Source organism: Heterodontus francisci, chromosome 22, assembly GCF_036365525.1.
Source record: "Heterodontus francisci isolate sHetFra1 chromosome 22, sHetFra1.hap1, whole genome shotgun sequence".
Taxonomy (NCBI): domain Eukaryota; kingdom Metazoa; phylum Chordata; class Chondrichthyes; order Heterodontiformes; family Heterodontidae; genus Heterodontus; species Heterodontus francisci.
The window spans coordinates 71267071-71283932 of NC_090392.1; the positions used below are offsets into that span (position 1 = coordinate 71267071).

General features: G+C 42.7%; 1 protein-coding gene and 1 long non-coding RNA gene across 5 annotated transcripts in view; one reads left to right on the plus strand and one right to left on the minus strand.

Moving 5' to 3' along the window:
- The window catches only part of sik2a (salt-inducible kinase 2a), a 131997-nt gene that overhangs the window by 88820 nt on the left and 26315 nt on the right, over nt 1–16862 (minus strand). For all 4 annotated transcript variants that reach the window (XM_068053990.1, XM_068053991.1, XM_068053989.1 and 1 more), the window contains exon 2: nt 9379–9495. In XM_068053990.1, coding sequence (XP_067910091.1) covers nt 9379–9495 — 117 coding nt within the window. The remainder of the gene's footprint in view (nt 1–9378; nt 9496–16862) is intronic.
- Nucleotides 1702–16372, plus strand: LOC137381419 (uncharacterized). Its single transcript, XR_010977175.1, has 3 exons — nt 1702–2021; nt 7023–7254; nt 16117–16372. It is a non-coding gene; the product is annotated as an uncharacterized lncRNA (long non-coding RNA).

A 16862-nucleotide genomic window follows, 5' to 3' on the forward strand; every position in this document is an offset into this window, starting at 1 on the left:
TTGAAATTAAAAATCTTGGCAATATTTTCCAAGTCAATGGAAAATAAAAACTGGTGCGGTGTAGAACAGGCTGCTGATTCACTACGAGCCTGTGTCGCGCTGCTGGCAGAGAACAATTCCACCCCGCAAATGTCTAAATTGAGTTATTAAAAGACACATAACAGAGAATTTAAGATTTTGGCACAGAGTCAACTCTTTGCTGTATACTAAACAGCTATAATGCGGGACGGGAAATGTTTATGCATGACAATGACAGCTGGGCAGTCGGATAAACTGGTTGGTACCATCACTGACATGCAACACAATTCCAAACGCTACCAGTGAGAAGCAAAACCAGCCAGGCAAACTGGAATCATAGAATATTACAGCACAGGAGACGACCATTTGGCCCATCACGCCTGTGCCCGCTCATTGAGACAAATATCCAATGAGTCCTGCTCCCTTGCTCTTTCCCCTCAACTCTGCAATTTTTTTTCCCTTTTCAAGTATATTATATATACCATTCCCTTTTGAAAATTGCTACTGTATCTGTTTCCACCACCCTTTCAGGCAGTGCATTTCAGATTACAACTCGTCGCATGAAAAAAGCTCTCCTGATCCCCTCTGATTCCTTTTAAATCTGTGTCCTCTCATTACTGACCCCCCTGCCAGTTCTTATTTACTCTATCAAATCCCCTCAATTTTCAACACCTCTATTAAGTCTCCACTTAATCTTTCCTGCTCCAAGAAGAACAATTCTAGTTTCTCTAAGTAACTGAAGTCTGTCACCCTTGGTATCATGTTGACAAACCGCCCCTGCACCCTCTCCAAGGCCTTGACATTTTGCCTGAAGTGTGGCGTCCAGAATTAGACATAATGATCTAGCTGATGCTGAACCAGTGTTTCATAAAGGTTTAGCGCAGCTTCCTTGCTTTTGCACTCTATTCATAAAACCAAGGATCCTGCATTTTAAAAATAAAAACAGCTGTAACTTGGCCTGCCACCTCAACTATTTGCGCATGTGAACCCCCAGGTCTCTGTTCTTGCACTGCCTTTAAAATTGTACCCTTTGTTGTCTCCCCTTATTCTTCCCACCAAAATGCATCATTTCGCACTTTTCTGTATTAAATTTCATCTGTCACCAGGGTGCCCATTTCACCAGTCTGTTTACTAACCTTTGTAATGCTTACTATATTTCCAAGTTTTGTGTCAACAGCAAACTATACCCAACTCCATAATAATATATCAAAAAGTACAGTGGTCCGAATACTGATGCCCAGGAAACACCATTGTATACGCCCCTCCAGTCTGAAAAACAAACGTTCATCAGCGCTTTCTGTCGTTTAGCAAATTTCTTCACCATGCCACCACTGCCACTTTAATCCCTAGGCTTTCAATTTTGTTAACAAGTCTATTATGTGGCACTTCATAGACTAAACTATCAGAAACTAGCACGTCACTCCCACTTCCAGGGCTATTGAGTCAGCACATCACTAGACACAGACATAAATAACATAAATTCAACACACGTTACTTTTGTTGGAGCCGAAAAAGAATGCCAACGTCAGTTTAAAATACGTTTATTTGTTCTGTCTGGACGTGAACCACATCATTTTCCCCCAGCGCCTCCTCCAGCCCCCAACGTTCACACTCTGCCAGAGACTTCCTGTGGTCGTCTTTTCTCAAGCCTTTGCTGATGCTGGCTTTCTGATAGTTGCTAGGAGATATGCAACAGCAGCCTTGTGACGGCTCTGCTGCAAAGCCAGGAAGCCGATGATGTTCTTGGGTTTGCTTGATACATTCTTATGACCCTTTCCCGCTGGGCGGCACTGGACAGTCACTGGAAGTGGAAGCCTTGGATGACTGTCAACTGCACCGCCTCAAACCAGCTAATCTCAGACACAGTGAAGATCAAACATGGGACCTACATCGGAATGCCAATTGATTCTAGTAGTGTGATTCAGATGCACCTCCAGAGTCACTAACATCTCTGCAGTTCATTTACTTCTGTTTTCAAAATATTTTTGGATTCTAAGTATAGGGTGAGTATAACAGGATGGGGGATGGAGGAAGGGTGGGGTCAGAATGACTTCGAAGTTATCACCACTGGTAATAAGAGGAAGTGGAAACATTACAGAGATGGCCAGTGACTGCAAATTAAAAGAGGGAAACAATACTTACAATTAATATGGAGAAAGTTGCATTGCAACTCAAAACCTCACCCACCCATACAACTACAAAAATACAATTCTCCGGGGGAAAATTAGTTTTGATTCTTTAAGGTGATGCAAATGTTATTTTGTTTCTCTTTCCCAAGCTAGTGATAAGGCTGGACTACAATTTTTTTAAAATATAAAGTTGGGTGTGTAAGTTAGAAGATCCTTCCACAGCTCCCAGGAACAGGATAAGGCAATTCAGCCCATCGAGCCTGTTCCACCATTCAATTATATCATGAGCTGATCTGAACTTCAACTCCATTTACTCGCCTTTTTGTCATATCCCTCAATACGCAGAGCTAACAAAAACTCATCGATTTCAATCAAGGGCGGCACAGTGGCGCAGTGGTTAGCACCGCAGCCTCACAGCTCCAGCGACCCGGGTTCAATTCTGGGTACTGCCTGTGTGGAGTTTGCAAGTTTTCCCTGTGTCTGTGTGGGTTTTCTCCGGGTGCTCCGGTTTCCTCCCACAAGCCAAAAGACTTGCAGATTGGTAGGTAAATTGGCCATTATAAATTGCCCCTAGTATAGGTAGATGGTAGGGAAATATAGGGACAGGTGGGGATGTGGTAGGAATATGGGATTAGTGTAGGATTAGTATAAAATGGGTGGCACAGACTCGGTGGGCCGAAGGGCCTGTTTCAGTGCTGTATCTCTAAAACTAAACTAAAAGTTTCAATTGACCCCAGCCTTTTGAGGGAAGAGTTCTAGATTTCCACTATGCTTTGTGTAAGAAGGAAAAGCTTCCTAATTTCACTCCTAAATGGCCTACCTCTAATTTTAAGATTATGCCCCCTTGTTCTGGGTTCCTCAACCACAGGAAATAGTTTCTCTGCCTCTACCCTATTGAATCGGTGTCATTTTAAACACCTTGACTAGATCATGCCTCAACCTTCCTAAACCCAGGAGAATTCAAGCCAGGTTCAGCATCTTCGAGAACCATCTTGTAAAAAGAACACTTGGAATACATTTTTGAGGCATGAAGGGACAGACAGATACCCTGGTGGGCCAAAAAATACCCCATCAACAAGCTACACCATGGGATATCACTTGTACTAAATAAGGACACACTAAGTGTTAGATTTATTAGACTGTTGTACATCGTTCAAATAAAAAGCTACTCCTGCTATTCAAAACATCTCAACTGTTTGCTCTCTGCGGATATTTGTTCACACTCAGGAGCAGGATTGCCAATGTGAAGCTCTTACAAACCAGAACATGCATAGCAGGGACCAGCTGGAGAGCACAACTCCCTTTACTCTGCCCCAACAGTGTCTCCCAACACAGCACATTCTCTGAGCGGGGAAAATGGACCAAAGAAAAATCGACGGGTAACAAGTCCAGGCCACCTGGGAACGACTTGGCATCTGCAATATCAGAACTGCCTTCACCACCTGCGCTGGTTATATCACAGTTAGTTCTCTACCAGGTTATGTGATGGATTCCATGCACCAAATCCTGGTCAGTGTGGGACGGCCAATTATTTGTTCTCCCATGAGGATGTCAGCCAGAGCCTCCAACCAAGTGGGGAGTAAAACGAAACAGATGTTCCCAAGTTCTCAGCTGGGTTGCTCAGCTTCCTTTGATCCAAAAACCTGTTGCCGCAAGTGAAGTCTCCAATTACATTTTAATTTAATCCCTCTGCACTTCACAGAAGAAAGTGGATCAAACATGACTATTAAACCTGACAGAGATAGAAATAATTACACACAGATTGACGTTTGCCATTTTTACATGTGCTGTACTTGGAAATTAATGCTGTGGCATTTGCTCTCTCTCTTTTCCCAACCCCCCCCCCCCCAGTTGAGACTTCCTCTCCTTTACTTGGTTCTTTTTTCTAATCTGATCCTCTTTTACTCTGCGTCAAACACTCTTTCCTAATCTCTATGAAGGCTTGAACTCTTTGGCTAACAAACTAAAGCCAAGACAGCAAATATATGGAGGCTATGGCAGGAGGCAGGAGGGAAGGAGGAAGATCTTTACAGGGGCGGCTGTCAAAGATGCTTTTTTTCTTTGAAGCTGATGCCCACTGTTTGCTACCTTGGGAAATGTTGGAATGTGGTGGAATGATCATCCTGATCTCCAGGGCCATGTAAATCCTTAACCCCAGGGCTGGCTGTCTATACGATACTCGACCCAGGAGAGCTTGATGTCAACACTGGGGAGGCAATTAGTGTACATCTACTGACAGAAAATGGGAAAATTGACAAGCAAAGATTTGGGGGGGGGGAAAGCATAAAGCTGTGCACACTGGCTGCTTGAAGCCCACCCAATGGAATTTTTGAGTCAGCCTCAAAACAAGAAGCCCGTGCTCCTGCTTGAAAGAGGCAGGCTTAAGGTTGCCAGCTCTGGATGAATGTACTTCTGGAGGTTTCATCACGGGACCTTCTACCTCCATGTGCCCTGCCCCACACTCCTGCCATTGGTCATCAAACATGTCCATCATCACAGTGCACAGCCTTCCCCCTACCAACTGGAAAGTGAAGGGCTCTTCATTACCTAATTAGATGACTCTTCAATGTCAGTCAGTCCTTATTCCCAACTCCAATATAATAGTTAATGAGAAGTATTCAAAGAAAATGAAAAAAACACTAATCTTTTACTGCCACTATGATTTTTCTCCTGGATTGTTTGCTGCAGTGTCCTGGAGATTAATTTTTAATTCCTGGAGACTCCAGGGCAATTCTGGTGGGTTGGCGTGAAGCAGCTTAACCAGCAATTCTTGAAAAAGGGACCGGTGAAGGTGGATCCAAAGACAGCTGATGTTTTTTCTTTGATCTTTGTGGGGCCAGGAGCAGTGGGAGTGCAGCCTCTGATCCCGCAGGAGGACACAGGCCCACTCCCGGTTCCCGCTTGCCCATCACCATCCACCCTCGCCACCCCTCAAATCCCCTCACTCTGTAGTCGGCTGGCTTGGTGTAGGAGCTGGCCACATGCTAACAAGGCCTGACAAGATTGTTGGGGCCGCTTGCTGTTGTAATTGGGCCAGCAGTTCAATTGCTACATTTGCCCAATTCTCTAAGTAAACCAAAACCAGCCCCTGGGTATCAGACAAGTTCCAACTGTCACCCTCAACATCCTTTCTCCCCCCCACCCCCCCCAATAAGCACAAAACTCACATGAAATAAATTCTGCGCTGACCTATACAATCCAGTGTACAATTCAACACTTTAACCTGGGCTTTTTAACTAATCTATGATGGGGGACACGCACTGACACGGAACACAAAAGTCCGAGTGTATCAGGCCTGTGTCCTCAGTACCTTGCTCTACGGCAGCGAGGCCTGGACAACGTATGCCAGCCAAGAGCGACGTCTCAATTCATTCCATCTTCGCTGCCTTCGGAGAATACTTGGCATCAGGTGGCAGGACCATATCTCCAACACAGAAGTCCTCGAGGCGGCCAACATCCCCAGCTTATACACACTACTGAGTCAGCGGCGCTTGAGATGGCTTGGCCATGTGAGCCGCATGGAAGATGGCAGGATCCCCAAAGACACATTGTACAGCGAGCTCGCCACTGGTATCAGACCCACCGGCCGTCCATGTCTCCGTTATAAAGACGTCTGCAAACGCGACATGAAATCGTGTGACATTGATCACAAGTCGTGGGAGTCAGTTGCCAGCATTCACCAGAGCTGGCGGGCAGCCATAAAGACAGGGCTAAATTGTGGCGAGTCGAAGAGACTTAGTAGTTGGCAGGAAAAAAGACAGAGGCGCAAGGGGAGAGCCAACTGTGCAACAGCCCCAACAAACAAATTTCTCTGCAGCACCTGTGGAAGAGCCTGTTACTCCAGAATTGGCCTTTATAGCCACTCCAGGCGCTGCTTCACAAACCACTGACCACCTCCAGGCGCGTATCCATTGTCTCTCGAGATAAGGAGGCCCAAAAGAAAAAGATGATGGGGGAGCAAGGGGATAGGGGAGAATTTTACTCCAGTGCAACTAACACACCAGATCTTATGGCATTTGTCATTTGCTGCAAACTTCCTAGTTGCATCAAACCTGCCAAAACAAGGCGACGTCTGACAGTCTAGTCAAGATCCCAGTGATTGGGAATCCACATAAAAGAACTACTGGAATGACAAATAAAGGATTAAGGAGCGCCATGCTTAGTAACTTGATTATAGGAGTCCAACGATTTTAGGCTGTAACTGGGTTGAGACATGACTAAATAATTAGGTATTTAAGGTTATGTGCTAGGATAAATTCTTTTACTTTATCAATTGTTACTTTACCTCTGGAGGAAACATAATTGAAATGTATGTGAGTCAGTCAGAATTAGGTATCTGCCAAAAAGAAATTCTAAACAAGATCAGCACAACAACATAAACCTGATGGTGCTGAGTGAAGACTAAAGCCTCAAGTCGAACCAAGCCCAAAAAATGTCTAGTTCATATCCTCCATATCCAGGCCGGAGGATATCGGTAGTGCCAGGTGATTATTGAGTGAATGTCAGAGACCATCAGGCAGACATTGCTAAATTTGTTTGTTGTAGAAATGTAGCAGCCTCATTCCCACATTCCAAAAACTTTGATATTTTTCAGGATTTTTTTTTTTTTTTAAGTTGAATGGTTTCATCTTTCATAAACCACCCAGTCTGTACTCTATTTTGTAACAGTTACTTTTTGCAGACTTTAAAATTCACTCCGACACGTTCTGATGAAGGGACACTGACCTGAAGCGTTAACTCTGTTTCTGTCTCCACAGATGCTGCCAGACCTGCCGAGTATGTCCAGCATTTCTTGTTTTTATTTCAGATTTCCAACATCTGCAGTATTCTGCTTTTATTGTAAAATTTATTCACTCCCCTTCTTACCAATTTTAGGTTATTCTGCCTAACTCGCCATACGGGGGTGACGCAATGACCTGACTGCCATGCATGGAGGCACTTCTGGAATTTAAGTAGTGCAAATCCAAGGAAAAGTGCATTGGATGGCCCTCAACAATGCTTCTCCATGGAAAAGGTTCCAGTAAACCATTTATCGTTTATTATTGAACTTGCCCTCACACTGGTCAGCAGAAGAGGATGTGGCAGACATTCATGTGATGATAAAATGGTAAAGTAAGGCAAATGGTGGGGAAGTGTTCTGTGACTGGTTCCAAGAACTAATCAGTAATATGTGAAACATGGTGAAGCATTTTTTTTTAAAAATTGTCTCAAAACCAACTGGAAAAGCCCCAACAATTTGTTTTGTTCATGTAAAGTGTTCTATATACAAGACATCTAATATATTAAAATAGGTAAACAAACGTAATAATCTAAATTGAGTGAGTTGCATAGGAATTCTTCATATCAATAAATACATATTTTCCTTTCCTCTCCAAACCAAAAGAGGATTGACAGACAATCTTACGATGGCAATATCCTTTTAAGGTATGGTATCCATCACTGCAAACTAACATCCATAAATACATCGCATAATGATGTATTTCACATTAAAGAAAATGGCACTGTGTTACTCACAAATAGAATCCCACAGACAGCAACACTAAACCCTCCATGCCCCAGACATACAAGGTGTCCTTTTACAATCACACACAACACATTGAAATGTCTGACCACACATTTTGGGAAGGATATCAACACCTTGAGAGAGGGTGTAGAGGAGATTCACTAGAATGATGGCAGACATGAGGAACTGCAGTCATGTGGAGAAACTGGAATTGTTCTCCTTAGAGCAGAGAAGCTTTTGTGGAGATTTAATAGCGGTGTTAAAAATTATATGAGATTTGGACAGAGTAAATAAAGAGAAACTGTTTCCACTAGCAGGAGAGCTGATAACCAAAGGACACAGATAATAATTTTCAACAGGTAATTGGATCTCTGTGAAAAAAATATCTGCAGGGCTATGGGGAAAGAGTGAAACTAAAGAGACAGCTCTTTCAAAGAGTTGGCACTGGCACAATGGGCCGAATGGCCTCCTTCTGTGCTTTAAGATTGTATGATGGTAGCATTGGACAGTTTCTCTCACTCCGGATTTCAGACTGATACAAACTGTGATCCATAAATCAGAAATGAGGTTTGATCGAAATCGGTCAGGTTTCATCTCAGTCTCAGGACACATCAGCTTCAGTACACCTGGAATCATTGCAAACTTCCCAGGTGATTGGTGGGCCAATTGCAATCTTTTCAAACCTCATTTTTAAATATTTCGATGCATTTTTAACCCTTTGACCACACTTTCAGTCACCTTCCTCAAATTCTCTCCTGCTCAGTTCCTCATTCTGCCAGTAAAATACTCAGGAGATATTTAATTATACAAAAGTAGAGAAAGGTTAATGGTAGCAAAAAGTTAACAAGACCAGTAAGGCAATGCACAGCTAACAGTATACCACAGATCCATATTAGTCTAGGCAGCTCACAAAGTTATAATGCAACAGAATCATAATGTCCAGCTCCCTTTTCAAAAAAAAAAGAACACACACGCATTTTCAGAATTCAACTGTGCATTTGCAAAGTAAACAAATCCCCACTCATTGAACTCCACAAGCTCTCACAGAGCACTCTGATTAGAGCCCATTTAGAGGTCTGTGTTCACATCTGGGCACTGCACCTCAGGAAGGATATACCGGCGTTGGAGGGGGCTGGGTGTGCAGCACAGATTCACCAGAATGATACATTGGGCTAAAAGGGTTAGATTATGAGGACAGGTTGCACGGACTAGCTTGTATTCTGCAGAGTACAGAGAAGCAAGGAGTGATCAAGATGATTAAGATGTTCAAGATGATTAAAGGATTTGATAGGGTAGTTACAGAGAAACTCTGTCCTCTGGTGGGGTAGTTCAGGGCAAGGGGGCATAACCATAAAATTACAGGTAGGTCATACACAATGGTGATGTCGGGAAGTGCTTCTTCATATAAAGGGAAGTGGAATCTAGAACTCTCCTCCAAAAACTGTTGAGAGAGATACAGGTCAGTCATGATTAAATTGAAATGCAAAAGAGGCTCGAGGGACTAAATGGCCTACTCCTGTTCCTATGTTGCTACAAAAGGAACAAATGTTCCAGATTCAGCAACATTCAGCAACCATTTTGCCTGATTCTATCTGCTTAGCATTCTCAACAACTGCCACCTTCTTTCCCAAGCCGTGCTAGAGAGAATGGAAAGAATTCCTCTGTTGATATAAATCTCTTCCAGGAGGAGGAGAAGGTGACTACACCATTCATTTAGATATTTTGTACCTGATAGAGTTTGATGATGTGTGGATGATCCAGCAGTTTCATGATCTGTACTTCTCTGTAGATTTTCTCCAAGTTCACAGCATCCAGTTGAGACTTGTCAATGATTTTTATTGCAACCTGTTGCCCCAATTTGAAAAAGAGAAAAAGAAAATGTGAACCATGTAAAGGAACTAGATCCCATGTATTCTGCGCTACTGCTGTCTCAGGCCCTTAAACTGTTATCACTTTCACACTTCTGAAAATATAATTTTAAAATACTATAAAAATTATTGGCAAAAATTGCTCAACACATTAACAGATTTATATTTTTAATTTTTATCAACTCAGAAGGGAAGACAGAAGATGCTGGAAGCAGAGCAAGTTGATCAGCATCTGATAGAGAAAGGCAGGTTAATGCTTTGGTTATGATCGTTCATCAGAACTCACACCCAAAGCATTAACCTTTCTCCCTCTCTTCCAGATGTCCACTGCGCATGCCCCTTCATTTTCCATTTTTACCTCAGATTTACAACATTCACAGGCTCCCTTTTTATTGCTACTTAAAAGGGAACATTTCTCTCAAGCTCTTTTCTTCTCCCCCTCCCACCCCACAATCTGCACCATCTACTTACAATTTACAAGACATATGCAAGATTAATTGAACTGAAATATTAAATGGGACCAGCTGTGGAGAACAGAACTGTTGGAGAGCTGCTCAACACTCTCTGGTATAGTGTTAAGATACATGCTAGTACAGTTAATGAACAGTACCAGGTCTGAATCATTACCAGCTCGATTTTCAATAATGTAACTTGTCTATCAGAGTGACAAGACGACGGCAGAACAGAAGAGAATGATGAAAGGCCATTTACTGTAAAATGCATAATTGGTGAAAGGAAAATTTAATGAATTATTTGCTTGGCTTTCATTTGTTGCCTGGATGTGTTTGTGACAACCTGCAATGGGCAGGACACAAATAATTCTTGCAACAAAAAAAGTGGATGGTGGAGAGGCAGAGTTACAATTCTATGATAAATAAGGTCCACGTGAAAATGACCAAACATACTGCAAGTGGACTGAACCAAACACTCACGTGAAGCCAAAAATGAGTTATGGGCAGTGCTATCAATGGAAAAGATGGTCAAACCCACCTCTCTTTTTGGATTACATTCGTACCATATTAGCAAATAAGAATCAAGTCTGAATTTTGAATTGGAACAATATTGTTGTACGGAATGTACAATGACATCATTGGGAATCCACTGTTCCCCCTCAGGGTCCCCATCTGTTCTCACTTTTGAAGTAATCTCCATAAAATATGAACCATATTTCACAGACATGTTACCATGTGCATTCCCAGTAGACTTGCCAGGCAGGTTGAATAATGAGAACTGGGCATGACAGTCCCGTCTCAGACAGTGACTATGCTCTCTTACACTCCTGCCTCAAGCAGTGCTGTCACTGTGCTCTCTCACACTCAGTGTAGACATCTCCTAATCTTGGAGTGCTGCAGTCATGGAGCGAGGATTCCTCCAATCACTATGAGCAACACCAAAGTAAATGGATGAAGATTTCTTCTGATCAGTGTCTCCAGCTAAATCATCAGTAATGCTTTAAAAGACTTTGCTGGATAAACCAAAAGCAAAAAAAAAAGGGGCGGCAATTTCAGTAAAGCTGCACTCCTGGAACAGTCTCATTGGACAGGATCGGAGGTCAGAGAATCGAGATTGTAATATTACAGCCATACTCAGATCCATGCTCTTACCCAGTGAGGCTCTTTTCTGGGAATCACACCTATGCTGAATTTCCCCTAAAGTCGTATGAACATACGAATTAGGAGTAGGACACTCAGCCCTTCGAGCCTGCTCCGCCATTCAACTGATTACTCCACATTTCCACCTAGCCTTGATAATCTTCCACCCCCTTGCCCATCAAGAATTTCACAAACACAATTGTAATGTGGCGACTACAGGAATCCTCTTCCCCAAAAACAGATTCTGACAGTGAAACCCTAACCCAAACTCCATTAACAATAACCAAGGAAGCATATAAATGGGGAATGGTAAGCAACTGGGGCCTTCGAATGACATAATCCAGATCCAATCAGTTCAGGACAAACACTGACTTCTCTGTAAAATGGAGACGGTTTAAAAATTCCTACCAAAACACCTGATTTTTTTGTTAGGTTACTATCATGGGCCAAACTGCAGGCCAGTTTTACACCCGGGTGGAAAATTGAAAATCTAGCCCAGTGATGTGGCACTATTCAAGAACAGGCCTTCACAAAATGAACGTCTAGCAAGAAAAAAGACCTTTCACAACCACTGGACAACCCAACGCGCTTTACAACCAACTAAGTATCGTTGAAGGGTATTCACTGTTGTAATGTAGGAAATGCGGCAGCCAATTTGTACACAGCAAGCTCCCACAAACAGCAATGTGAATGTCCAATCTGTTTTTGTGATGCTAATTGAAGGATGATTATGGTCTAGGACACTGGGGAGAATCACCCTGCTCCTCTTCAAAATACTGCCATGGGATCCTGTAAATCCACCCAAGAGTGGAGACAGGGTCTTGGCTTAATGTGTCATCTGAAAGACAGAACTTCTGACAGTGCAGCACTCCTACAGTAGTGCACTGGAGTATCAGCTTGGATTTTTGTGCTCGAGTGGGACTTAAACCCACAACCTTCTGACTTAGAGAAGAGTGTGCTACCAACTGAGCCACAGCTGACACTTGCTAAAAATTTGTTAATTGAATTTTTCTTAAAAACTAAATCAAACCCTTCACTTTGGAACAGCAGAATTTTTATCAAAATATTTGGTCTTCCCTTTAGAAGATTGAGCTAGAGTTGCCAGCGATGACACTGACTACATATTTTAACCATGAAATTTTCCATATAATCTCACATTGGCTATACCCGGAATTTCTGGTGTCCTACAGAGTAAAAACAACAGCTTCCACACCACATAAATACATTACATGGGAAAAAGGGATGCATGAATACCCAGCACAGGGATTGGCTCAGGGAAGATCGCTGGCATCTCGAGTTTCAAGTATTCAGCCTTCACGTCAACAGCCCTAGAACCACGGAGCAACATTAACTGAGAAACCTATACTGTCAGCTCGTAAAAAGTAAAGTTTGATTTGTGATTTGTCTTGAGAAGTTGTACCGAATGGTCATCATTTTCATGAGTATATGAGGAAAACGATGCGAGGGAGATTAATGTCTCTTTGCAACTTGAACCCCCCCACCATAAGATTTATGTTCTATTTCCACTATATTTTAGTGAAATCTTTTTGAACTGTGGTTGTGGGGAGGGCAGAGGGGGAAGGGGAGGCCAAAACAAGGGGACATAACCTTAAAACTAGAGCTAGGCTATTCAAGGGTGACATCAGGAAGCACTTCTTCACATAAAGGGTAGTGGAAATCTGGAACTCTCACCATCACCACCAAAAACAAAGCTGTTGGGGCTGGGGGGGGGGGGGGGGGTCAACTGAAAATTTCAAAATGGAGATTGATAAGATTTTTGTTAGGCAGAGGTGTTAAGGCATATGGAACCAAGGTGCAAAGATGGGAGTTAAGATACAGATCAGCTCTGATCTAATTGAATGGTGGAACAAACTCAAGGAGCTGAAAAGGATCATAGGAAGAGGAGCAGACCAAAGTACAGTTGCTGCTGTTAGGTAGCCAAACATGGCAGCAATCCTGGGTGAGTAGGACAAAGGATCCACACTGAAACATTCGCTCCTTTCTTCCTGTCACAGATGTTTCATATTTCCAGCATCTGCAGTATGTTGCCCACCCTTCATGACTCAAAAGCTGTTGCTATAATGGTTCCAGTGGTTGTTGAAGATTTCATAGCACAATTCAAAGAGCATCAGGAAAGCACCTTCTCGGTGCACGTGTTGACAGCAATAGTGAGATGTACTGTTGCCAACACACTGTAGTACCGAGTGGTACAATTCAGGATCACACTTATGAACCCGCAAATTGACTGGGCTATGTAAATTTGAGTTCATCCAAAATTCTGTTGTCTCTATCCCAACTTGCACCCAATCCCGTTTAACCATCATCCCTGTCCTCACTGACCTATATTCCCCATCTCTGTAACCTCCTCCAACCCTACAGTCAGTCAATGAGATCTCCGTGCTCTGCCAATTCTGGCCTCGAGCATCCCCAATTTTAATCGCTCCACCACTGGTGACAGTGCCTTCAGCTGCCAAGGCCCCAAGCTCTGGATTTCCTTCTCTAAGCCTCTCTCTTTCCTCCTTTCAGATGCTCCTTAAAACCTACCTCTTTGACCAAACATTCAGTCTCCTGTCCTTATATCTCCTTATGTGGCAAAGTCCTAAATTTTGTTTGATAACACTCCTGTGATAGCCCATGGTTCATTTTACGCCATAAAAGGTGCTATATAAATGCAAGCTGGTGTTGTTGGCCACACACTTCGAAACTTGGTACTCAATACTTGCAACCTACTCACCCTCTGTTTTCAGGGGTTAATTCCAACCATCCCAGCAGTGAGCCACGCTGAAGGGAGCACGTCTCAGGAAATTGCCGACACATAGCCTGAGATTTGCTGTCCATTAAAATGACAGCTGGGAGAATTAGATTGGAAAGCAGCCCTCTGCTTCAATCCTATCCAGTTAGTGACTGGAACTTTCTGTCTTAGGGGTTGTTATTGCACTGCGCAATATCAGTGAACAAGTTGTATAAAATTCTTCTGACTGCTAGTTTAAGAAAGAAGTTCAAAATAAACAGACAACACTGCTCTTTGAAAGAGCTGGCACAGACTCGATGGGCTGAATTCCTACTTTCTGTGCTTTACTGTTCTATGATTCTATGGAAGAGCAGAGTAAGGAATTTCACAACACCAACACTTTACCTCATTTATTATGACACAATTTTACAGTCTCATATTTACAAGGTTTCAAAGTTCTGGAGTTGTTGCAGTTATGGGAAAGCTAGATAAGAACATGAGAGAGAAAGGAATAGAAGATTATGCTGATAGAGTTCAATGAAGAGGGGTAGCCAGGGAGGAGGCACATTTGGAGCATAAACACTGCCACAGACCAATTGGACTGAATGGCCTGTTTCTGTGCTATGCATGCAATTCTATGAAGTGTGAAAAGAACACAGTCTACTTGTTCTCTAACGTACAGACCAGTCCTGAGAATATTGCGTTAAGATTTCTCAGTAATGTGCTGTAAGAACTTCTTTTTAAATTCAGCCTAAGTCCAGTTACTGTATCTCTAACATTTGTCCATCGCGAGTCAGCTGAATGATTCATCCTTGACACAACATTAACTCTGCCAGACCTACAGAAGTCATCAAACCCCAGTAACTGTGAGAACTAATCAGCAATTAGAAAGAGCCATGAGTCACCGCTAGGTCAAATCACAAGGTTGCAGCTGAAAACCCTAAGCTACTGAACTTATTCTAACCAAAAGCCATGAGGAGAAAATTCTAATTCTATTGAACTAATTAACTCCTAACTGAAGTTAAACTTCAATCTAGTTCTTTACAACACTATTTTTAAAAAGCTGTTTCATAAAGAATGAAAAGAGGTGTTCTCTCTGCTGATAGTGAGACTAGCTCGGAGCTGATTTAAAAGGACACTGCTGTCATTGGCACTCGTTTGTTTAGAAAAATACAATGCTGCAGCATAACCCGTAGTTATCATGCCTCTCGTGTGTGGCCTTGTGATATGGTTCATCTGGGTCCCTCGCCAAAGATACGACTATTTGCCTTTTTTTTTTTGCATGAACATACATAAGCTATGGCTCATTTGGTAGTGGTCCAGCCTCTGAGTCAGAAGGTTGTGGGTTCAAGTCTGACTTCAGCACCCAACCCAGGCCACCACTCCCATGCAGGTGCTAAGGGAGAGCTGCACTGTCAGAGATGCTGTCTTTGAGTGAGATGTTAAATTATGCCCACCTGAAAGGGTATCAAAGATCCCATGGCATTGTTTTGAAAAACAGGGGAGTTCTCCCTCGTGTCCTGGCCAATATTTATCCCTCAACCAATATCACTAAAAGCCGATCATCTGGTTATTATCTCATTGCTATTTGATGGACCCTGCTGTGCATCAATTAGTTGCTGTGTTTCCTACATAACAATAGCCAGTAGTACACTTCAGAAGTACTTCATTGGCTGTAAAGCACTTTGGGCAGCCAGAGGTCATGAAAAGGTGCTATATAAATATCAATTCTTTCTTTTCATTTTATCAAGTAATGAATTACCAGCTTCTGATCAGGATGCCCTTCTGTTTGAATTAGTAATTACAGTGATAAGGGGCTCGGAGTGATGGCAAGTAACCCAGAAAATCTGCACTGCTTCACAAGATAGAGAATTTATTTTCCTCAGCTTAGTTTGACATTTTTATACAACAAGCAAGGAGATCGGATTTCAATTCTCAAACTCTTCCAATCTTCAGCACCATTAACCTTTGTAGCTTTTAAATTAAAATAGAGACACAGCATCAAAATATGCTGCAGCAGAGTGGTGGGAAACAGGCTTGGTGTGGAAATTCATGATATGGTTAGATCCCAGTCTCAGACAGGATCATCAGAGGGAGGCCCAAGGAAAAGGGAAATTGATTCCTTATTTGATGTGAACCAAAGGTTATCGGGGGAGAAGGGAGTGTGGAATTCGAAACACGAAACACAAATGGCAGAGCAGGCTAGAGGGGCCGAATGGCCTACTTCTGCTCCTAATTTATATGTTCGAAAACCTGTCCCGTTTTCTAATTTCAGAAATGCTGGATTACGTAGAATTCTACAGCACAGAAACAGGCCATTCAGCCCCTCAGATCAAAAGAGAGGGATAGTCCCCAACAGATGTCCCGCTGAAACCAACTGCCCAGAGTAATTCTTTGGTTCTGTGTGGAAGTGCCTGGCCTCTGCTCACTGCCGACCCAAAGACCAGCTGATATTTACTCAGATGCAAACTATCTTTGGTGAGAACAAGGAACCACGTGTTAACATGCTGTGGTGCTCATAGTATTTACTAATAAACTCTTCTTTTGACTGTAATTCATTGCATATTCTTTAATGAGCAGATTTTCAAATTTTGTTCTGTTCTTCATTCTCTTCTGGAGCCAGAGTTTGAAAAGCTCACTTGTAGTTGTCTACCCTAGGCATATGTATCTTTCTAATCTCACCCTATTCCTGTAAAAGTGGAAATTCGATGAAGGGGTGCAAATCTTTAGCACAGTGAACATGACAAATTTTTGCTGCTCAATTTCCCCTCTCAATTTCAATAGACTTAATAAAATGAATAACCAAAGGACTGCCTCAAATGACTCACTGCATTTGCTGAGTGAGCCAAGGTACATACAGAGGTAAGCTCCATTCTGAGTTAATTAACCTCAGCTATAGCAGTCAGAGGTACTCAAAGTCTTCTTCAGTACGCCTTCATTAACAAGGGCAAGATTGATTAGGGTTCCTGCTCCTGATCAGTGACTTCCGCAGGTGTGGTTATCAGGCAAGAAGAGGATCAA